General features: G+C 40.0%; 1 protein-coding gene across 5 annotated transcripts in view; it reads left to right on the top strand.

Moving 5' to 3' along the window:
* cgnl1 (cingulin-like 1) overlaps nt 1–25,075 on the top strand; it is a 132,243-nt gene extending 107,168 nt beyond the window's left edge. For 4 of the 5 annotated variants that reach the window (XM_078427045.1, XM_078427044.1, XM_078427047.1 and 1 more), the window contains exons 15-19: nt 14,221–14,304; nt 16,090–16,214; nt 18,960–19,068; nt 19,661–19,824; nt 21,015–25,074. In XM_078427045.1, coding sequence (XP_078283171.1) covers nt 14,221–14,304; nt 16,090–16,214; nt 18,960–19,068; nt 19,661–19,824; nt 21,015–21,135 — 603 coding nt within the window. In that variant the 3' untranslated portion in view covers nt 21,136–25,074. Of the gene's footprint in view, nt 1–14,220; nt 14,305–16,089; nt 16,215–18,959; nt 19,069–19,660; nt 19,825–21,014 lie in introns of all 5 variants that reach the window. The other variant, XM_078427048.1, reaches the window with a different exon arrangement.
* Nucleotides 25,076–25,371: the final 296 nt, after the last annotated feature.

Below are 25,371 nucleotides of genomic sequence, written 5' to 3'. Positions count from 1 at the left end.
TCTTACAGCCAAAAGTTCTAACCATATCCACCCATCTAATCTGTTTTAAGACTGAATCAATGCTTAGCCCACAACATTAAAGGTTTATTGTTCCTGCACAATATTGTTTTGAAATATTATATATCAAAGGGAAAACAATTTCTTCATTCGTATGGAATGATCAAGCAAGCTGGGACTTTTAATATATCCAAACAGTGAAGCCAGCATCTCTCCAGCTGATTTCATGCCTCATTTAAGAGCTGCTTATTTCCCTTGATTAGTTGCCAAATCATAGAATAAACCATTCAGGAGCGACAGAATTTTATATAGTGTTTCTGTCATTTGATCTTCTGGCATGTAATTAAAAGAGTCCTTTTAACCTCCAGCGCAAATAGGTTTTGAATCAGGGGATTATGGAAAGGGGTTTTATTCCTCCTGACTTTGCATGTTGAGAGATTTGAACTTCTTGCTCCATAAAAATAATCCCTTTAAAATTGGATTGTGCTTAATTTCCATTAGTTCGTAAAATGAAGATTATGTTGCATCTTGGCTTGTATGGAGATTCTTTTTTGACTTGCCTACTTGTGTGTTTTTTCCTGATATGTACGTCTTTTCAAAGCTTGTTCATTTTTGATATTCATAATCTTGTTGTACATTGAATAATATAATTAGAAGGTTCCACATTTCCTTGTTTTGTCAATGTTTATTGCTTTTCAATGCACTGAGTGGGTGTGCATGATTTATATTTGAATGGAAAACATCTCGGTAAATTGTTTGAAAATTGAAGTTTTGTCTTCATTGGAAAGTAGAAGCTGGGTTTCAAGGGTTGGCAATGTGTTTTGATATGCAAATGTGTTAATGAAAGGTTTGATAATGAAAGGGTTCGACGTTCCACTAGTACTCACTTAGCAATTTTTACCTTCAGCATATTACCCAGCAATTAGAACATGTTAGAAACTAGATTAATATCATGCATGGAATTTATCAGGGATGTTATGACATTATAAATAGTCCTTTAGGCCAAAGAGTTTTATATACCACACAAGCTTCATCCCACTTTTCATAAATGCACCAATGCATGTGATAGTAAAACTTGCATACTGCATTATCAAAGATGTAAGCTTCCAAATGAGCTGTTAATTAGACCCCGACATACCTACTGATGTGAATGTAAATTAACCCATCGCACTATTCAGTGAAGAGTGTAGTTTTCCACCAAAATCAGATTAAAAGTGGTCATTATGTTTTCACTGTTTGTGGCATTCTTCATTGCACACATAATAACAACTATTACACAGTAAATGGAATTAGTTGGCTAAAAAACACATGGGCCACGGTGGGGATCAAAAGTGATGTTTTGTAAATGCATAGTTTTTCTTATTTTGGATCATAGGTTAGTTTCTGTAAGAAAGGCTATAAGCAGCTTTATCCGTTTTATAAATAACTTTATTAGAGAATAAATGTATTTGACAATTCGGTGTGTTAATGTAGTGTTTTGTGTAACTGACAGCGACCTTCACTAAAATGATGGGAGTTGAACATATTATTCAGCTGAATCTTGAACATCTAGAATCTTGGATATCCTCTTGGACTCATTTAGCTCATGGTCATGACACAAGAACCATGAGAGAGGACATGGGCTCAGGCTTAGCGTCTTTGCTGGAGCTTGTCAGAACTCATCCCAAGCTCTGTCTGTTTAAGAAAGACTTTAATTTATCCAGCACATTTCACAGCCATCACAGTTCTTTGCAACCAACGGCATGCTTCTATTGTTTGATGATTCTGATCACTGTTATAAGTAACATGGCAGATTAATTGCATAGCAAGTCCCACAAAGGGAGTCCTGGTTTCTGGTGGTATTGATACAAACTATAGGAATTTACCATTGTCACCCTGTGAAGAGGCAGAGACTTTGGTACTTTTGAAAATGGGTAATTTTTGCGCAAGTCCCGTACATCTTCTATGGAGATCCCATACATCTTCATAGGCATCCATCTCCAATGACGTTAATGAAAATCACTTGAGCTAATTTGAAAATAGGATGATCCTCTATGACATACTCTGAAAATGTTTTCAAAAGTCTCACTAGACCTTTATGAACAGCTTTCATTAAGGTTAACAGCTAGTGCCACTGATGGGGAATTTTGGAGTGATCTATTCAGGGTGGATATTACCTAGTGTAAGAGCAGGTAGACTGGGTTGCATTCCGGTAAGAAAAGCCACTTGGTTGGCAACAGGCACGACACTAGAATGTTGGGTTGACAGAGCCATCGTCAGTTGTGAGTGTGAAGTATGTGCTTTAGAGATACAGCGTGGAAACTGGCCCATCGGCCCACTGAGTCTGCACCGATGAGTGATCATCCCGTAAACTAGCACTATCCTACGCACTAGGAACAATTTACAATTTTACCAAAGCTAATTAACCTACAAACCTATACATCTCTGGAGTGTGGAAGGAAACTGGACAAAACCCACGGGGTCACAGGGAGAACGTTACAAACTCCACAGAGACAGCATCCAGAGTCAGGATTGAACCCGGGTCTCTGGCGCTGTAAGACAGAAACTCTACCGCCGCGCCACTGTGCTGCCTCTCGACTTTGTCAATGTGACTTATTCATGTATGTGGCCTGAGGGTTAGTGCAGGAGGCAGAGAAGAAGAAAACGCACTGCTGACAGTACGGTATCAACAACAGAACCTTCCTGCTGGTTGGGAAAATGAGCTGATGAACATGTCAACTTCAAACCTTCCAGAATGTGACCTACATTCTTACTAGACATTCATAGACATTCACTCCAACCATTATGGAGCACTGCTGAAACTTATTAGCTGAAGGAAGTGATGGCAAATTTCTACTTAAATGATTGTTGTTTTAGCTGATGCATTTTTTTTGTTTAAACTAAGGGCTATCTCCCAAGAAAATCTTCAGTTATCATTGGCAAAAGGAAGATTTTGAACCAGCCTTTGGAGTTCATATCAATATCATTATTTACCCTAATCATATCTAGAACATGTATAACAATAATGGTTGCCACATTATACTGAATGTATTCTACTTTATTGTTCAAGAGAAAAATATATTTTGTCTTGGTTTAGTTTATTGTCATGAGGTATGGTGAAAAGCTTTTGGTGCATGCTAACCAATCTGCAGAGAGACAATACATGATTACAATCAAGCCTTTCACAGTGTACAGGTACATGATAAAGGGAATAAAATGAATAACGTTTAGTGCAAGATAAAGCCAGTAAAATCTGATCAAATTGGGCTTTTGGATAAATTGGGCTTTACGCCGCAGTCTTCAGATGGGAATAATCAACAAATGTCTCAGTATTTGAATAGTTTAGTTACTTCAGCAGTTGTGTGGGTGCTGGATGAAGTAAGATTATGTTGTGATAACATTGAACTCCACCAATTGCCAATTTGGTTTTGAAACTTTTAACAGTCAGGGTTCAGGCATTGAAGAGTTGCCAATGCCTGGGTTTACTCCAAAAACACTTTGATTTATTTAAAGGTTGTCCAACCAATAATTGGAGTTGCAAATAAATATGCTTTGAAGATCTTTGCATTTGTGAAATTATACTCTGCAAGATAAATTGAGTGAAGGATAAACGGAATAATTTTGAGAGCTGCAAAATTGTAATCCAGAATCCCTGGCATACAGTTGCTGGTAAATTGATAACCTCCAAAGGATCAAGTTCCCTAATTTTTTTGATCCCAAATGCTTTTTTAATTGGTGAGACTGAGTTCTAATGGTTAACAGTATAATCAGAAGAATATTATTGGTACAAGAGTTTATAAAGTGTACAAATGCACAAACTATACTGTACCATGCTGACTTGGAAATCTCTCACCATTTCTTTGTCACTGGAGCTAAGTCTTGGAGTTCCTAGCCTGGTAGCATAAGAGGGAGCACCCTAACTGCACAGTCTGTGGCTGTGCAAGAAAGTGATTCCCCACTACAGCACGAAGACCAGCTGATAAATACTGCCCTTGGTAACAACTCCCACATCTCAGAAATGTAAAGAGACAAATGGATTAGCACTGAATTGTTCATTGCTAAATCCATAGACCTGTCAAGAACACATCAAGATTAATATCATGGAAAAAAAATTATTGATAAAATGTTCTTTCATTTCCGTGATTCGGTTTGAAGTGCTTCAGTGAATTACTATTGAAGAATGTTTGCTGTTATTTTGGAAGCTGAATCAGGAATCAAGCTGCACATGAGGTCACAAAAACACTAAAATTCTCCACTTGACGTTAAATGATGATCTAGAATGCATGACAGATGTTTTTTCTGGTTTCTTGACTCCACGCCATTTTGTTAATTGGGATTTATTTCCTTTTAAAGTTTGCCCAAGTGATGTTTTCAGCCAGATGTGTCTGAGCTTCATGTCTAGTGAAGCAAGGCTTGTCTTAGTAAAATGCTTTTGGTGAGGATGAACTCACCGGTGAGTGTGTTTATTCAGTCTAGTTAACAGCGCGGAAGTCCCTTTACTAATAAAATGGTGCAGTTTGCATTTTAAGCCACTGATGCTGAGAAAGTCTTTCTCCCTACAGCTCCTGCCGCTCCTTCTCTCATTCATAGCATTCCCCTGCTTTGTTGTTACCTTCCCCTTCCCACCATACCTGCTATTCCAGTCACTGCCGCTGAGTTCTAATCTCAAAGTTAGCCCTCTTCCAATTTTGAGAGCGGGGGGAGGGGGGGGAATCCTTCGGTCTCCTCCCCTCCCCCCCCCAACCAGCATCTTGTAACCAGCCCAGTGTTTCACAGTGCAAGGGAGATCCTCCGCTGCACTCTTGTTGCTGTGTGGAGGCTGGGGTGTTACCACAGCAATGGTAGAGCAGAGGGAAGATGAGCCTGTCCTGCTCCTGCCCTCTACTGGGTCCCGGCTGGTAACTGTACACCTGCTACACAGGCAGCTCAGTGCGAGGGTGGAAATGAAGCCCCATTCATCTGGATACAAAACAAACCAGGCAAAGCTAATAATGTTGAAACTTGTTCCGTTGTGATGGTTTGGGTCCCTGCAGCATTTATTGGCACTGATTATATGAAGTCAGAGCAGAATAAATAATGTAAACTCAGGAGAGGTAATCACTTTATGCAAGAAAGGAAGTAAATTCTGGCATTCAAATCTTAACAGTGACCTGACCTTCAAAATGTGGAATGCATTCTGTTCTTGCTACATGAAGTGGTTCCAATCCATGCTGCCCAACGCTTTAATCTATAGCTTTTGTTTTCTTTATATTTTGAATTTAAAAGAATAAGTGCGTACACTTGGCATGTAGTTTTTATCAAATGTTTTAATTTTGGATAAATGTGCCCCTTGGTTGCTTGGGTTGCTGAAAAAAATACAAGGTGCCGGAGAGACAGAGTGAGTCTGGCACCATCTCTGGATGACATGATAGCTGCCAGTTCAGGTCAGGACCCTACTCCCAACTGAAAGATTATGACCCTACACGTTGTCTATCCGTGTCCTTTGGAGATGTTGCCTGACCTGCTGAGTTCTCAAACTACTTGCGTTTGTTTTTGTAAACCACCACCTACCATTCCTTGTGTCTTTGGATTGCTCAATTCTTAATAATTGATGTTTTGTTGGTGGACTCTGGTGTAGCATGATGTGATTTGAGTACTAAATATTTACCTCAGTGGTACGAATGATTTATGTTTAAAGCTGTACTATAACAAGAAATGGCTTACGATGGAAGCTCTTTTAAGGTTGTAATTGAGCTGGATTTGCTGAGAAATTCAATTATATCATAGCTCCAAGGTTGCACAGCTGCAAATTAATTTTGGATGAGACACGATGGTGAAATTTTCCACTTGCTTTGTGTTGTTCTGGAAATTCAACCAGTAGTCAGTCAGTCACCCTCGTAACACTGGTGGCAGGACGATATCATCCCACACACATGTCCTTTGCTGAGGAGGGTAGACCATGCTGCCCTGGGCGTGCATGTTAGTGGGCACTGTGTGGACCATGTCATGCAGGCAAGGTTATCCTTGGTCATATCTCCACTACACCATCCCCTCTCCTGCTCAGATTTCCATTTCCCCCTGGCCTCTCACCCCATCCCTAGACTGCACTGCATCACACTTCCCCAGCTTTATTTTACTCTCCCCTCTTACCATTCCTCCCAACACCACCCTCACTGGTTTCTCAGCCATCTTGTGTAGAAAGGAATTGCAGATGCTGGTACCTACTGAAGAAAGACCCAAAGTGCTGGAGTAACTAACTGCACATGCTGGTATATTCAGTTACTCCAGCATGCTGTATCTATCTTCTCAGCTGTCATTTCCTCCACTGCCAAACACTAGTCCAGAGGGCAATCCACTCAGACAAGAGAACAGATCAGATCAGACTTGTGGCCACTTGTCTACTGATTCCAGCCATGGGCAGCAACATTGGATGACACATCTTCGAATGTGGACATCGTCTGTGAATGTCCATCTCATCAATCAGTTCCACCCAATGCTCAGCTGCTGGTGAGGCTCACAGTAAGTAGCAGTGACTGAATTCTGGGCACTAGGCATTGCTTAAAACTTTGTATGTCACTTCAAGGACAAGGAACAAAATAACACGTTCAAAGGTGACATTGTGAATGGAGGCCGGTAGATCCAATCCCAGGGATAGTTCAATGATGCTCCTCCACACTAAGATTTTATAAAGACAACTATTAGCCATGCCAAGGCACATCCATGTTACACTACTCCTCCAACTAACTTGTGAGTGTTAAACCGGTTGTGGGTACCTTAAGCTAGTTAATGGATTAAATATTAGTAGATCAATGGTCAGAAGTGCCAACGTACACATGAGCTGTTCTTGAAATGTGCCTGTTTCTCATCAGCTGTGGAAAGGCAGTGAGTAGCACTGACGTGTCCTGTCTGATCCACTGGTTTGTGCACTGTTTTTGACCCTTCATTTCTCAGCCTTGAGGAGCTGCCTTAACATTGAACCCTTTTCAATCATTTTACATTTATGACAAAATGCATTGGTATTCTTCACATTTTGCTCCTTGGCAGCAGTAGCTTGAGGGTCACAGTCATGGGTCCAAACCTAAAGAATGCTTGGCCCATGACTTTTCAGTCTGTTAAAAATATAAACTGCAATGAAATGGAGTTAATTTTTCCCCTCCTTGCGAGTTTAATTGACCTTCCCACAGTGAGAAGTGTTTGAGCATTTTATTTTAGTTCAAATAAAATCACTTTACGACTTTTCTGATGAAATCCAGCCTGGCTTTTCAAATGAACTGCTATGTGTGAATCTTCATAGTGCTTTCACGCTCACTGTCTTGCACTCTAGGCTTCATTGCACGTTGCTTATTGTATACCCCAACTTGTTTATATTGTTGTAGTTTCTCTTGGTTTTACCTGAACACTCAAGTTGTTCTGCAACATTTAACTTACTTGTTGGCAAAGCAGAATATGCTCAGCAGGTCAGACAGCTTAGCACAACTTAAACGGCAGGGAAAGTGGAAAATGGAGAGGTGGAGAGAATGGGGAGTGTTTTGTATGTGTGAGCGGGGTGGGGGGAGGGGGAGAGATCGTCTTTTACCTGTGATAGGGGAAAAGACAGATGAGTGAATAACCAAAGTGGTATAAGAAAATAACTGCAGATGCTGGTACAAATCGAAGGTATTTATTCACAAAATGCTGTAGTAACTCAGCAGGTCAGGCAGCATCTCGGGAGAGAAGGAATGTGGATGGGCACTGGTGAACAACAGTATATATTGTGTTGAAGTTGAGGGTTAAAGTGGAGTCTGGTTTATCTTAATTGGTGGAGGGGAGGGGGTGTATTTGTGCTTGGAAACCACAGCACAAATGGATCTGATTCACACTCTGGACTACAAAAGGTTCTGATTACTTGCGGTACATTTTTTGATCTATCGAAGATGATAATTCATTCCAGACAGCAATCAGGAGGAAATTAGTTGCAATGTTACAGTAAACCATCACAATAACGGATCTCTATCGAGTGGATTTTGGTTATAGTGGATCAAGGCTCCCGTTGCATCCCGCCACCTCTCCTTCCCCACCTCCGCCAGGTATCCAACGAACTGGCGCCACGTGACGTGCTACTGGTTGCGGGAGTGGAAAGAGCGAGCAGCTTGAGGGCAGCGTGAGTACCAGACCTGTCTCTGGGACATTGCGTGTGGGGCCGGGGGCTCTGTGGCAGCTTGGCCTGGGAATTCCCACTCATGTAACCCTCCCCCAACTCTGCGTTTCTCCCCCCCCCCAGCTTGTGTTAAACTTTACCCTCCTCATTCGGTTACAGTGGACAATCGGCAATAACGGACGCCATCCTCTTCCTGCACCCGGTAGCCATTATTATGAGGCTTTACTCTAGTAATGAAATAAAATATTCCACTAAATATTGCTAAGTAAAGGGTGAAATTAAACACAATGAAAAGCAATTCGGCAATGTGTAATATTAAAGCGAGAAAACATAGCATCAACTTGCAGACAACTACTTTGATTTGAACTAAATTTGGGAGTCAAGTTATTTTAAATGCAGTTAAATTATAAGTAAATTTAAAAATGTGTTTGAATAAGTAGTCCAGGATTAGAGATCCTTGGAACAATTAAAGCCTGTCACCATTGTGCTTGCTTTCCAATTGGTCTGAATGTTTAAGACCAACCCCACCATTAGAGTTCACAAAGTCTTTTAGCATCCGATGTGAGCGACTCAAGGCTGTTGAAAGTGGAAACAAACATGTCCATTCTTTGAATCTTCAGTAAAGTTTGAATACAGTTTGATATGTTTCATTTGTCTTATCTGCTGATTGCAGATTCGTGAAATTCCGTTTGAGCAGTTACTGTGTACTTGATCACGTTGTACAAAGCAGGAAGGTCACAAACCAATTCCAGCTAGACAATCCTGGCAAACTGTCAAAGTGCTTACACTGACTGCAAAAAGCCCTTTCCTGTAAACAGAACCATGCATAAAAGCCATTGTCATTAATCTTCAAATGTGAAGCATGACAAAAAAGGAAGGGACCCGGGAACAATGATGAGGGCACATTGAGAGAACTCTTTTTTTTTCCCACATTTATAATTTCAGGCAAGGTTTGTAAAAAGAAATTTCATTCCAGACACAAGTACAATTTTCTATCAACCTCAGGATAAATACAACTGTGTTCATTTGTACCAGATGTTAATCCCTTCTAAAATCAACTTCCTGTCCTTTCACTTCCAATATTTTAATTCAGTATGAGTTTTGAATGTTTTACAAGCTGTTTCATATTATCCTTAATACTAAACATCTGTTTCTTTTATATTTTCACCCCATCATTCCCATTGACCAATTGTCAAGGTCCAGTGTTTCTTCTTCATTTGCTTCATTGGTCTGATGGTAATAAGAACATTTTACTGTGGTACGTTAATCCTGGAATATAAACAGGGTGTTCCTTTAATCAAAGAATCTCAGAAAACAGGCCCATCGCCTCGGTGCCTGTAATTCGTGCTCATCTGTACATATAAATGCTGACAGCTGCCCAGCTTCAACCACTCTTGCAGGCAGTATGTTCCAGATACCTCCCACTCTCTGGGTGAAGAAGTTCTCCTTTATATCCCCTTGTATCTCTTTCTCTGGTGAATCTGTTCTGCATCCTTTCCTGCACCATCAATGCTCCCTGCACCTTGGTGACCAGATCTGTACAACTGAGATTTGACCATGGTTTTATAAACTTGGAGCGTTACCCCTCTGCTCTTGTATTCAGTGCCCTGACTAATGTAAGCCTGTATCTCATACGCCTGACTAATGAAAGCCCATATCATGCATGCCTTCCTAACCATGGTATTCACCAGTACCGCTCACCTTCAAAGATAAGTGAACTTGGAGTACAAGGTCCTTCTGTTCATCAACACTCCCTACAGCCTTGCCATTTATGGTATATGTCCCAGCCTCATTAGAGATCCCAATATGCATTGGATCACATTTGTCTGAATTAAGCTCCATCTCCCATTTTCAGCCCATTTAAGCAGTGCATTAATACAGACTGCCCTCTGTGCTGTCAATAACTCCACTAGTCATTGTGTCATCCGCAAACTTACTGATCCTCAAGATGCAAACTGACTGAATGTCTGGGACTTTCTTACTGATCACACCATCCACATCCAAGTCATTCATGTATATTAAAAAAAGCCAGGGTCCCAGCACTGATATTTGTGGGGCACATCATCATGGACATTCATTTGCAAAAGCACCCTTCTACCATTGCCCTCCAACTCTTATTGTGAAGCCAATTTTGAATTCAGTTTGGTAACTTGCTCAGGATCACATGGCCCCCAACCTTTCAACCAGTCTCCTATTGGGACTTTGTTAGAGGCTTTAATAAAGACCATGTAAACCAGGGACCAGGAAGTGCAGATGCTGGTTAATAAACAAAAGGGACACAAAGTGCTGGAGTAACTCAGCAGGTCAGGCAACATCTCTGGAGAACATGGATAGGTGACATTTTGGGTCGAGACCCTTCTTCAGACTGAAAAAATGTCTCGACCCAAAGCGTCACCTATCCCTGATCTCCGGAGATGCTGCCTGACCAGCTGAGTTACTCCTGCACTTTGAGAGCTTGCATGTAAATCGCACCTACTGCACTTCAAAAAATTCACTCGATTGGTCAGACATGTTCTTCCCTGGGAAAAGCCATCAAAGTCATCTGATTAGTCCCTGGCTTTCCGAAGCGATCATTAATCCTCTCTCTCAGAATTTATCCAGCATCTTCCCTACCACTGATGTTTGGCACACTGGTCGATAGTTATCAGTTTTTATTTCCCAAAGAAAATCCCCTGTGCTTGCTCATGTGGGTTTGGTCTGCAGCTTTGCTGCCTGAAGTAGCGTATGATTGCACGTCAGATAGAATTGAAATTCACATCACAAGAAAGAGTGAAGTGGTGAAGCTCAGTCAGGGAGAGAGATATGTCAAACTGTATCGTTTGCTAAAATGTAACCGAATAGAAAGTGATAAGAGACAAAAGCGCTGAATAATGAAAGTAGCATGTTTCACTCGAATGGGGTAAACAATGAGATTAAATATTAGAATTTTGACAAGTCTTGTCCAACCCCATAATGGATTATATTAGTGACCTTGGTCAAGCTCGAATGCTCGAGTGTCATGTTTTTCTTTTAGTACCTGAAAGAGCAGTTAAAGCCTTGTTCAATTGTTTTATTACATCTGGCTTTACATTAAATGTTTTCATGCCCTGCAGTATATTGTTTACTGTGTGTGTCAACTAAATTGAATCTAATAAAATTTGCTAACTTGAAGGAAATAATTCATTAAAAAATTAATTCCATGATGAGCAAGATAGATCATGAGGATTTCTTGTGTTTATGTGGGATCTGTGAGGCTGGAGATTCGATTCCATTGTCGTTATTCCAGAGCTGCACCTGAGCTCGAAGAGATTTTACCACATGCTGTTCCTGCCTTTATTGCAGCCGTAAATGTTTTTGTTATTTTGCCCTAATAAATTCACGCACTGTTTAAAGTTATGGATTATTTAAAATGTGCATATAGTGAAATAATTTATCTTTAAAAAGAGACTATTTGGCCAGTGCAGCCTCTGCAATATCTTCCACATATACTGGAAGGTCATGTGAACCACAGTCTGCCCCCCCCCCCCCCCCCAACCAAAACCAAAATATTCCCACGTTGAAGCCCTCATGGGCAACATTGAGCAGGACAAATCCATTAGACTGTTAAATTTAATTGCTCCCATTATTCACTGAAGACTTAGTCTCAGAGCTGGATGACTGAATCTGTCCGTTAGCTGTGAAGTTTCCCAGTTTTGTTAGCTTTCTCCAGCTTCATTCTGGGGGCTCTCCTCTTCAATCCTGTGTCTGAAGTGAAATAACTTGAAGGGAGATCAGAGGAAGTCTGTACAGAACATCAGCAATAGTATTCCACATGCTAGGAATGAATTCCCAATCTTCCAATCTACCTGGTTTACCGTCCTAGCATTTTTTTAAATCTTCACTTTCTCTGTAGTTGAAACACGATATTCTGCACTCTTTTTGTTTTCTCTTTTGCACTACCTGTTGTATCGTGTGTGGTATGATTTGTCTGGCTAGTGCACAAAACAATGATTTTCACTCTATCTCGGTACATGTGACAGACAACAAGCATAAACCAAAACCAAGGCAAGGTGACCTGATTCTGTAAATATTTTATGATTCTGTCACAAGTCCGGTTAAAGATAAACAGTGTTTACTGCTTGTTGCTATTATATTGTTGACTGCGACATAAAATATGTGATGTCATTGTTTTTGATGATTGCAGAGAGGTGGAGGGAGTGATGAAAATCGGCATTTTAGCACTAAAATCACTGTTTTCCCACACAGTGTAGTTAACGGTGAACTCATTTTGCCTTAAAATGAAAGCTGCACCAACAAAAAAACTGGGCTCTTGCTCCACCAGCTGCAGTATCCTCCAGTTCTCTGACTTCATACCTGATCTTTAAGGTTGAGACTCAGCAGAGATTAACCGAGAGAATCCTCACAATGGGGCTACCAGACCCACCTCTCAATTTTCAGTTTTCAATAGCTTGCTGAACTTAACCATTCATCATACAGTATACCTCCTTGGAGCACTGAGCTAATTTCAGTGACTTAGTTCTGTCATAGTTGATGAAAATTAAAAAAAACAGAAATTTGAAATAAAAGCTGAAAGTACTGGAAACACACCACATGTCTGGCAGCATCTGTGGGAAGAGAAACAGCTAACATTTCTGATATGGGGTTTTGGACCTGAAACCTTAACTGTTTCTTCTTCCACATGTGCTGCCTGACAAGCTGTGCATTTCCACCATTTTCTGTTTAAATTCCCACCCCAGTTCTGCTTGGTGTAGTTAAAGATATGCCACACCTGTGTAGAGCAGAGATGTGAATCACCTGATAATTCGTGAAGCTGAAATGCAGCACAATGGCACTGGGTAGAGACTAGTAGAGCTTCTGCCTTGCACTCCAGTGAGCCAGCTTCAATCCTTCAGCTTGGCACGTTTTCCCCTGTGACGTGGACACACACATCCCAAAGATATGCATGTTAGTTGGTTAAGTGGCCACAGTTACATTACCCCCAGTGTTGGAAACTTTGAGGCCTGATGGGAATGTGGCAAGAACAGGTTACAGGAATTATTAGTGGAGATGTGAGATTCCCCTGAGAGCTAGCATAGGCTTGATGGACCAAATAGTCTCCTTCTGATCCATGAAAATATCAGGAACTTTGTCGGTCTCCATGTATTTCAATATTGGCAAAGTTACCAGGTTTTGATAGTGGGATACAAATGAGTATAAATCATACATTGAAATAGTGACTTTAAATTCCAATTTTGAATAGGCCATGAGCAGGAAAAGGCTTGAAGGACTGGGCGGCTAATTCCTCCTCTTGGTCCTTGTGTTCCCCTATTTCTTATCAAGTAGACTGTCGAGGGAATGATGTGTGAGTTTAGTATAATTCATATTTGAAATATTTGGGTTAGACTGGGGCACTGGATGTCACAGGAGATGTTCTTTGCTATAAAGCTGAAAGTTCTAGATTTACCATGTGTTTTTGGCACTTGGAGATTTAGTATAGTTTAGAGACATTGGCCCTTCAGCCCACTGAGTCCACGCTGACCACCCATACACTAATTCTATCCTAGACACTAGGGACAATTTACAGAAGCCAATTAACCAACAAACCTGCACGTCTTTGGAATGTGGGAGGAAACCGGAGCACCCGGAGGAAACCCATGTGGTCAAAGGGAAAACGTATAAACTCCATACAGACAGCACCCATAATCTGGATCGAACCCGGGTCTCTGGTATTGTAAAGTAGCAACTTTACCGCTGGGCCCATGTGAGATGTGAGACTGTGTTGTAGCAACCAACCAATCGTCATATCGTTTTCACTTTTTGACCACTCTATGATCAGTTCATGTGCAACAAGGTGATACATTGGCTGCCATTGTAATGGATTATATGTGGGAATGATAGTAAATAATCACTAAAATAGTGACAAATTGAAAAAACATAAAATATCAAGAATATTAATATTTAATATTAATACTTAATTTACATCGAATAACATGAATAAGATATTTGCTTCTAATGAAATAAAAGAAACAACTTGAGCAATTAAATAGTGAAATGAATTATGGTACTTTTGAGCAATTGTAACATTATACCTTTACTCTACAGAGTGGAATGAATTATGAAGGTGTTTCGGTGGGGGCCGTCCCTGACTATTTTTCTCTTTCTTTTGTCAGATTGAGCAGATGCGAAATGAGCTGTTCCAGGAAAGAGCTGCAAGACAAGATCTGGAGTGTGACAAGATTTCATTAGAGAGACAGGTACCTTATTGGAAGTAGATCAGACTTCACGTAGTGTAGTATTGATGTCCAGTAATGCAGCCATGAATTAATAAAACCACAAACCCAAATAGTAATGCACACCAGGTTTCCAATAAAAATTAGCGTCGACATTTCTGAGGCACGAGGAAGGGTTCCGACCCGAAACGTTACCTATTCCTTTTCTCCGGGGATGCTGCCTGACCCACTGAGTAGCTCCAGCATTTTGTGTCTGTTTTTAAAGCTGCTGACTATTTCAGATTGTTACATCAATGTACTTTGTCCTGAGTACAATGGGTCATTGGGCCAACAGTCTGAAGAAGGGTCTCGACCCGAAACGTCAGCCATTCCTTCTCTCCCGAGATGCTGCCTGACCTGCTGAGTTACTCCAGCATTTTGTGAATATAAAGATTCTACATCAATGGCAGCTGTTGAGCAGTTGCTCCAATTGCAGTGGGTCTTTCTGTTCATGGACAGCTTCATCATGAAATTAAGGTCATAAGGAATAGGAGTAGAATTAAGCCATTCGGCCCATCAAGTCTACTTTGCCATTCAATCATGGCTGATCTGTCTCTTCCTCCTAACCCCATCCTCCTGCCTTCTCCCCATAACCTCTGACACCTGTACTAATCAAGAATCCATCTATCTCTACCTTAAAGATATCCACTACAGCCTTCTGTGAAAAAAATTCCACAGATTCACCACCCTCTGACGAAAGAGATTTCTCCTCATCTCCTTCCTAAAATAATGTCCTTTAATTCTGGGGCTATGACTTCTAGTTCCAGACTCTCCCACTAATGGAAACATCCTCTCCACATCCACTCTATCCAAGCCATTCACTACTCTGTATGTTTCAATGAGGTTCCCCATCATTCTTCTAAACTCCAGCGAGTACAGGCCCAGTGCCGACAAACGCTCACCATAGATAGGCTCATTCCTGGGATCATTTTTGTAAACCTCCTCTGAACCCTCTCCAGAGCCAGCATATCCTTCCTCAGACTTGGTGCCCAAAATTGCCCACAATATTCCAAATGCGGCCTGACCAGTGCCTTATAGGGCCTCAACATTACATCCCTGTTTTTGTATACAAGCCCTCTTGATATAAATGCCAGTATTGAGTTTGCTTTCTTTTGCTTGCTTATTTTCTTTCTTTAATTATAAAGAAAGCACATCAATCTTTGTGGCTATCCTAGAGATAGCAATAGATTTGACCAAATTGTTGACTTTGATAGGTCAATCTGTGCAGAACCTATTGCATGCTGGTGCTGTGCATATTCCACCTGCTACTGCCTGGTAATATCATGTTCTGGTCACAACACCAAGGATCACATGTTGGGATTGCCAAATGTTTTATTTGCCAACTGAAAGAAATTAACGGTTACAATATTTGGTATTATTGAACAAAGATACCTTAATATTATACCAAAAATGTGTTTGTGTGCATGCTGTTAAAATAGTTTCCAAACTTGTTCTCATATGGGGGTTTAACATTGCAGCAGTCCAGCTACCAGTGTTACGCTAATTAGTGTTACTATCTGATTTTTAAAATAAGAGACAGGATAAGAAACTCAAACATGAAATGTGTAATTCAACAAAAAAAATGTGATCTGATATGTTTAATTTTCATCCAATAAATGAAATTGAAGTGGTTAACATTAAAATGCAGATCTTTTCAAACTTGAAACACAAGTTGCAAGTTAGTAATTACTAGATGAGCGAAGACAATGGATTCAGTTTCAGAAGTGAGTGTTTGCCAACAATTTTGATTAAAATAATATTTAATCACAGCACAAAGATCTGAGGAGCAGAATTGCACATCTGGAAGGTTCTCAGAAACAGAATAAGGAAGGAATTGTTACTCAGCTCGAAGCACGGATTCAGGAGCTGGGGGAACGTCTGGAAGATGAAGAAAGGTAGGAGGTGACCTTCTGTAAAAACAGAATCAATTTGACTTTATCATCCACATTGCAAATAAGCATGTTGCTTCAATAAAATAATATGTTTCATAAACAGATCTTGAGGATTGGAATATTTAATTTAATTAGGTTGAGAAATAGATAGATCAGCATTGGTTCCAGCAACAAATTTGAAGCATAAATGTTATGAGCACAAAAATATAGTGAATATATCTTGATATTAACTGACTGAATATTAATAGTAAGTGATATAACCTTTTAACTCTAATTTCTCTCCCCACCGAGGATATCTGATCTTTTAATTCCAGCATTCTCTTTTATTTTAGATAGAGCACTGGTGAGTTTGTGTAGTGCTGTTATACTCCACACCCCCGACAAACTGCTGGGGTTGTCACGGCAAGCCTTCCATAAGCCACATGCTCGAAAAAGTTGAATAGTTTTAGGAAGTTATTGAAACAAATTTATTAAAATGAATGATTTAAAAATGTACAAAACTGCAGTTAGTTTAAAACATGAAAATGCATCACTTTTAGGAAACAAATCATCTTAGGTTACCTTTAAATGGTAAATCCTTTTGGGTTTGTTTTGTTCCATCAATATTGTAGAACAGCCAAAGTCTCAATGAATGACAGAGTAGGTTTCTTGGGTGAAAAACCGTGGGCTTTGATTTTTTTTAATAGAGATTCATAGAGTCACACAACATGGAAACAGACCCTTTAACCCACTTGTCCATGCTGACAAAGATGCCCCATCTAATGACCCTAGACATCGCCGATTCATGTTCTTCAGGGATGCTGCCTAACTCACCATGTCCCTCTAACTCACTGGGTTACGCAAACACTTTGTGTCCTTTTGTGTAAACCACCATCTGCAGTTCCTTGTTTCTACCTCTAAATTATGTTTGGTGATCGCCTTGGGACAAATGGCACACAGGAGATGCACCACCTGTGGCTGGTGGTAGTGGAGGGTCCAGATGTGGTGTGTCCAAGCCCTGGGCTCAGTGACTCCTGTGGTGAGTGCATGGACAGAGGTGGGGGTCAGAACACATTGCCACATTCACAGCAGCTGGCGGTTTCAGCAGACCCGGCAACACACCAGCTCCTGTGCAGAGCAGTAATTCATCTCCTATGCTGAGCTCCATGGTGCAGAGTAGAGTTCTCTTAAAATGAAAGACTCCAGGTACAACCAAACTTCACATTTTGCTCTCACAATAAATTCTTGTGGCCTAATTCAGCTCATGAAAGAAGTTGTTAACTTGATACTGTTCATCCAAAGATGATAAGTATTAAATTTAAATTAGAGACAGGATAAGAAACTCAAACATGAAATGTGTAATTCAACAAAAAAAATGTGATCTGATATGTTTAATTTTCATCCAATAAATGAAATTATTTAGTTAGGAATTTCACCCAGTTGGTCAGATTTGAACCCAGGTTTCAGGTGAACATAGTGCTTGTCCCTTGGTATTGCCAAGTGTCCTGGCTCCTTCGATATACTGTCAGGCCCATGTTTGTTGCCTGCACTCTCCCTAGCACTGCCTATCTTTTTGGGTTTGTTTTGTTCCATCAATATTGTAGAACAGCCAAAGTCTCAATGAATGACAGAGTAGGTTTCTTGGGTGAAAAACCCTGGGCTTTGATTTTTTTTTAATAGGGATTCATCAAGTCACACAACATGGAAACAGGCCCTTTAACCCACTTGTCCATGCTGACAAAGATGCCCCATCTAAGCTAGACCTATGTGCCTGTGTTTGGCCCATGTCACTCTAAACCATTCCCATCCATTTTTATATTTGCTATTTCATACTTGCCATGTCTTGATCAATTTTATTTTGTATGCGTTTAAACAAAAAAGCAGATTTTTTTCTTCCTTGTAGATGTGCCTTAAAAGTTATTTTTCCCATCAGCTAAAAGCTGAATCAACACAGTCATAGCACGTGCAAGCAGGTCCACAATAACCAAGGAGATTTAACAAAATCGGAAGTGCTTGCTCCCAATGGGTAAACTAATGCTGAGCCGATGAATAGATTTGACCGTGAATGTAATGACAACACTACAGAGGGAAATGAAGTAACATACAGCTAAAAGTGGCACATAGAGATTGAATCTGGACTAACATATAATCACCAGCTGCACACATAAAGAAAACCAATTTGTGCAGATGGATTTGTTCTGATTAAATAAGGTCCAGTTTAATGGATGGCATTCATACCTGCACCAAATTGCTTAATTCAGAAAAAATGCAATAAAACCAGGAATAACAATATATCTGTGTCAGCAAAAGTACGCTGCTGTAGCTGTATTTATATCCTTAGGAAACTTGTACAGTGAGCTGAGATTAAACTGTTACAACTTCAGCATTTGCTTGCATTGCTTCTGCAATGATTTAATTTACCATTAATACACTGCTTTGGCTGACTATTTATGGACATTAATCCCTATGTTACGTAGGCTGATGTCATTCCATTGAATAAGCAAGAGGATCAAAATGCTCCTATTATTCTCCTATTACCACTATTACCTCCCTCTCTGACTAAGCTTTGTTACCTGATTTTAGAGCTTGCTGATAGCATTCAAGAAATGACAGAACATAAAAGTGCTTTTTAAATACTGCCAAGATTGCGAATCAATGTACAAATTGCAACAGAACACGATTAAAAGGTTGAAAATGCAATATGTAATGATGACTCTGAAATCTTCCTGTTATGGGCACTTAGGATGTCTTTTATCAACTCTTTTTCAGAGAGAGATCTAGTCTGCAACTGAACAATCGCAAACTTGAAAGAAAGACCAAGGAGTTAATGTTGCAAATAGATGATGAACGTCTCCATCTGACAGACCAAAAGGATCAGGTACGAGGCATAAAATAGAGAGACAGTGTTTTCTGGCATCAATTGGGGTCCCTGGAGGGTGGGAGGCCTAACTCTTTCAGTTACCACGGTAACTCCAAGATCCCATGCAGGCCTAGTTTGAAGCAACTCGTGTGGAATTACTATGGAAGTGGATAACCAACCATATCTGACTGTAAATAGGGAATGTTTAAAAAAACATTCACCTGCATTAAACCAAAAGACACTGCAATTGAAGGAAATCTGAAATTAAAACAAAAAATGCTGGAAATTTGATGGCGCTCATTGACCTGAAATGCTGCCCAGCCAGCCAAGTATTGGTAATATTTTTCTTTTTAAAATTTTCACGTGGACTAAACTTGAAATTGAACATTAAAGCTTCACAAGCCAGTATAGTTTAAAATGCAACCAATAAAATAGACCATTTGCATGTTTAAATAAAATCATTTGATGTAAGGATAGGCATGAAGCTGGATAAGCCTTATTTAAACTAATCTTAGCCACATATTAATGAAACACGATTTAATCACATTAAAATGTTACTCTATCGCTTGTAAGAAATGTGCTGTTTGTCATTAACCTTGTAACTTTCTAGTTGAATCTACGATTAAAAGCATTAAAAAGACAAGTGGATGAAGCAGAGGAAGAAATAGACCGCCTGGAAAATGGAAAAAGAAAAGTACAGAGAGAGTTGGAAGAACAAGTAGAAGCCAATGAAGAACTCCAAGGACAAATGAATTCATTAAAGAAAGATCTCAGGTAGGTTGTTGTCTGTTTCCAAAATACAGCTGAGGTGCATCTTGCAAGTAATGTAAAAAAATTGCTCTGTGATTATATTTAAGTTAAGACTACATTGTAGGTCCCCATTATGCTGGAAATCTGAAACACAAATTGCAAATCAGGCAGCATATGCAGAAAGAGAAACAGACTTCACGTTTTGGGCCCTAGTTCTTTTGTCAGAATCGGGAAAGTGAGAAAATTAGGTAGTTATCAGCTGCAGAAAAGCAGGCGGAGGATTGGGTAGAACGAAGAGAATACAGTATTTTTAATGTGTAAGAAAATAACTGCAGATGCTGGTACAAATCAAAGGTATTTATTCACAAAATGCTGGAGTAACTCAGCAGGTCAGGCAGCATCTCAGGAGAGAAGGAATGGGTGACGTTTCGGGTCAAGACCCTTCTTCAGCTTTAATAATGTGAGACCAAATGGGTTAATGTGCCACTGTTGTTTCTTGCTAAGAAGAGGGCTGCGGGCATGCCCAGTGAGAAAGGTGCCTGCAGGAGGTATGTTCTTTGGGTAATCCAGAGCTGCACTCAAAAGGCTGGCAGTCGGTGTCACGGAGGTCTCTACATAGGGATTCCGGCTGCCGCATTTTAATAGGATGTCTGTAATGAAGCCTGAGGCAATGCTCTCCTTGAGTATGGAGTTTCAGTGACTTCCTGCATACATCATTAAGGTCCGTTGTGAGATGCAGCACAGGTCATCAGCAGTCTGGAGTGATCCTTGAGCTGGAAAACTGTGGCCCTGACCTCCATGGATAAAGTAGTCAAGACATACGTGAGGTGGTATTCGAGGCTATAGATCTCATCAAAGGCAAAGAATGCTGCTTGTAGCCTGTTTTTTTAAGAGACCAAATGGGTGTGAGCAGAGGTGTTCAACATGATCACCTTTCCCTTTGAAGATGGCCATGATTTTAACATACATGGAATTTTGCAGCTTAAAATGCCCTTGCTCACTGGTCAAGGTGGCTTAAATCAACTTGTTATTAGCAATTAATGTTAATATAACAAGATTTTTACAACTTATATTTCACTAAAATCCCATGGGTAAAATAGTTTTCTTTGGTTCATATTGCTCACTGGTTCATTTCTTAGGTTCACTGTTTAAAATAAAAACCGCATACTTCAATGGTGGCAATTAAATTGTTATTTTAACCATTTTATTTGCAGACGGAAAAAATCGTCAAAGGTTTCATCCTTGCTTCTAAATGATTATGAAAATGATTACAGTACAGATGAAGACAGTATCTATGACACAGATTTTAAACCATCAAGGGAAGGTAATTTGTAGGATCCCATCTAACCTGAAACTGAACAAAATGACAAAGTGAAGAGGGGTATTTAATAGGTTAATTAATATAATCTTTCAAGAAATGACCGTTAACTACCAGATGCTACATGTTCCTAATTTTTATTAATGAATCCCTCAATGATACTATTTGTCATGTGAAAGTATCTTTCAATACCTTTTCTGGTGCCTCACTTATAACGTACTGGGTTTGTGTATTTGGAGCCATTTGAAGAATTAACAGAAGGCCATATTTTCCTGCTCATGCATTTTGAAGAGAATTAAAAATCTATTTTTAAAATAAATTAGCAATTAGATTTTAATGTGTGCGCAGGTTGTAAATACATTTAAACTACAAATATTTCTTTCCTTTAAGTTAAACTGTTACAGTGCCAACAATACCTACGGTTTCTTGGCCAATTTTATGTTACCAGTCATTTAGAGAGAAAACAATCATTTTTAATCTCAGCCTTTGATCATTTTCATCTCTGCTTTTGTCCACCCATCTGCCAGTTACCCCCCCCCCCCCCCACCCCACCACCACCACCCATCACTCACCAGGCTTTGTGCTGCTCCCACCTATTTTTCAGCTTTCTCCCCCCTCACCACAATCAGTCTGAAGATAGTCCCAACCCCAGGTGTTGCCTAGCCATGTCCTCCAAAGATGCTGCCTGACTTGCTGAGTTATTCCAGCACTTTGTGTTCATCATTTTTGGTCACTTGCACAACAAAAATAAGTGTATTGGTCACTGTAGCACTAGGTACCATTGATTTCTACACTTAATGGTGTGTGCAGAGTCACATCTGTATGAGTGTTTGTGTGAATGTGCCTCTGTATGTGCTCCTGCTGTGTGTTTGGGGGAGAATTTGGCCCCAAGTTTATACACGGGACACATGGCAGCACAGAACCATGTTGGGGGTTAAAGTCCCTGACTTGCTCATCGACCAGGGCTGGTATTTTGACAAGAGACACACCTCAAATTCTGTTGGTCAATTTAAATAACACCTCCATGCCCCCCCCCCATAAAAATCCATCTGAATGGAAGGAGGAAATACTTAGAATCGGAGACATGCACCCATCCCATCCCATACACAAGGAGGCAGGGTGAAGGGTGGCCAACCAATCCCGCTTCAGGAGGTGAGCCGGTCGATGAAACATCTGATGGACGTTGCATACTTCTGCTTTGACAGGGCTTTTTGTGTTTACTTGGTGCTTTTTGTGTTTCCTGAATTCTGGGAAACCCAGCAGCTGTATGTCTGGCCTGACAAGTGTCTTTGCAACCAGGTTTGTGACCCAGGGCAGGCCCAGTAAACAAACCTACATAAACTAGGCCCCATTCTCTCCACCTCCACATTCCCCTTGTCCATAGCTCATAATACAGTTGTGCCACTATCACTGATGCCCTTTACATCCCATGAATAGCAGCTTCCCTTCACTCTCTTCCCCACAGCCTTATATCATTGCCACCTGGTCTATAACCACAGCATCAACAGACCCTCCACCCATGTCCTCTGTGGATTATTTTGCCGTTCACCAAGTAGCCAGCCCTGTCAAATGAAGCTGGCTTCTAGGAATGTGCATGTCACGAATTACAATTGGGTGGCAACGAACAATCTGTCGGAGGAAGTCAGCGGATTCGAGCAGCATCTATGGGTGGAAAGGAATGGTCGATGTGTTGGGTTGAGGCCTTGCATTAGGACTCGCATGTCGCAGGGTTTCGACCCGAAGCGTCGACCACTCCGTCCTTCCCCACAGATGCTGCCGGACCCACTGAAATCCACCAGCAGATTACTTGTTGTTCCAGATTCCCGCATCTGCAGTCTCTTATCTTTAAAATGTTGTGGCATTGGGAGAAACCTATCTGTCTGAGTGTGCTGGCAATAACACCATCACCTCTCTGCCCTCTGAACCTCAGCCATCTCATCAACTCCAACAAGCTGGTGCTTTTGCTTCTGATCCAGATTTAATACTTGTAGGGTTTCTATTGGTTTGTTACACTGGAGAGGAAAGAATGGATGTGTGCAGTATGTAAACTCCTTTCTAACACATTTTCTAGCACTGTTTAGCACCCTTCCTTGTAGAATTCCCTCCCCTCAAGTTACAGCTCCCTATTTCCTAGTGTGTTGGACTATTGGACAATCTCCATGTTGAATATCCGACCCAGCTGTGCCTGGAATACCTGGCCACTCTTCTCGGGGCCCCCTCAGTCTGCCTGGGAAACGGCTCTATTATTGTATCCATGTGAGCTGGAGGAAGTGTAAACCTCTGGCCTCCAGCCTTTCCACTGCTTGCTCTCTATCTCTTTCATTATCAGGGTCATACTATCTGGGTCCACATTTGAGGGATAAGGATGTGACCCCATTAGTGTTAAATCATGCTCCAGAAGGATAGCGGAGTCAGGGGGTATGGGGAGATGGCAGGAACAGGGTACTGATTGAGAATGATCAGCCATGATCACATTGAATGGCGGTGCTGGCTCGAAGGGCCGAATGGCCTCCTCCTGCACCTATTGTCTATTGTCATGTGGAGGGGAAAAGTATTTAGACAAAGTGTAACTGGAAATCCAAATGGTAAAGAATTTGATGGCGTCTTCATTTCCTTACATGTGTAATTAAAATTTAACTCAATCAAAAGTTAGAAGAAATTTGCATTTATCATATCATATCATATCATATATATACAGCCGGAAACAGGCCTTTTCGGCCCACCAAGTCCGTGCCGCCCAGCGATCCCCGTACATTAACACTATCCTACACCCACTGGGGACAATTTTTACATTTACCCAGCCAATTAACCTACATACCTGTACGTCTTTGGAGTGTGGGAGGAAACCGAAGTTCTCGGAGAAAACCCACGCAGGTCACGGGGAGAACGTACAAACTCCTTACAGTGCATTTATTTTCAACAAGTGTTTTACTAGCAAAGAACACTTAAATTCTGCCTCCACCATTGAATGTTTCTTTATATTGCTATTACATAGATAATATGGCAATATCAAAAATACCACTGTTTGAATAAAAAATGTGACTAGAGCCACATTATTTGTGCTTTTTATGTTAAACCAGTTATTCAAAAATAGTTTGGACTTTCAACATTTTATTAAATAAGAAGGTTACACGATATTATTTTAATACTTGCCATTTTGGTTTGGATAACAATGAAATTTTATAAATATTGTATAAAAATTTTGCTAAGCTGATTTGTATTACTCATATAATGTATAATTGATGCTAGATTAAATGCACATTGAGTGACAATCATTAAAGTGCAATATATCTGCCAGCATTTAACATGATTTATTGTAACAAGACTCTGGACATTTGTATTTGGATATCTTAAACTCCACTACTGCTGAATGTCTTACATCACTACATTTACTAGTTTGCCTTTTGGGCATTAGAATTGTCCACTGTTTTTTAAACTCTGAAGCTACCTCCATGCAGAAAAAGCTGTAAGACACCACTTACAATAAATAAAGTTTTAAAATCGTTCTTAATCATAGTTTCATTATACTCATCTTTTCTGCTCATCCGTATTCCTGAATAATGTTTGTCGAACACAATGTTTGCTGAAAGAGCCTCACTCCTGAACCTTCAAGAATCATTTTTTAAGAGATCTTGGTCACATTTTAACAGTGCAAGGGATATCCATTATTTCAAATAGTTTTTAGACTGTTTCCTGTATCAAAAACCAACTGAACAAAGATGTTTTGACTTTTGACTATTTTCTATTTCTATTTGTATTAACCAGTCTCTTATACATGGCTTGCTAACGTTCAACAACGTATCTTTAATGTTAGCAGATATTAACTTTGTGATAATTTACTATATTCCCACCAGTACATCTTTGTTTGTGAACATATTCCACAACTGAAAAGCTTCCTTTAATCTATATTGAGAATAATTTTTTGTCTGAAAATTTGTTCTAAATAAAGTTATTGCAACTCGAGTTGAGGTCATACAAAAGTAATTTGTATAAAATGAGTCAGTAATTCTAACTGCTAATCAGTTTTCCAAACACCATGAATAAAGCATTTTCCTTATTCAGCTGAATAAAGTGAAAATTATTGTGTAAAAATCAGTGTAAAAATTATTGATTGATACTTAAGTTAAACTATTTAGTAATAGTTTAATTTGTAATAGTAATTTTTATTAGTAATTTGTAATAGTAATTTAATTTAATTTTTAATAGTAATAGTAATAATTTAATTTATAGTAATAATTTGCTCATATCTTGAT

This window comes from Rhinoraja longicauda, chromosome 33 (assembly GCF_053455715.1).
Source record: "Rhinoraja longicauda isolate Sanriku21f chromosome 33, sRhiLon1.1, whole genome shotgun sequence".
Classification (NCBI taxonomy): Eukaryota; Metazoa; Chordata; class Chondrichthyes; order Rajiformes; family Arhynchobatidae; genus Rhinoraja; species Rhinoraja longicauda.
The sequence above is the reverse complement of the archived record's forward strand: the minus strand, read 5'-3'. Positions and strand labels throughout refer to the sequence as shown.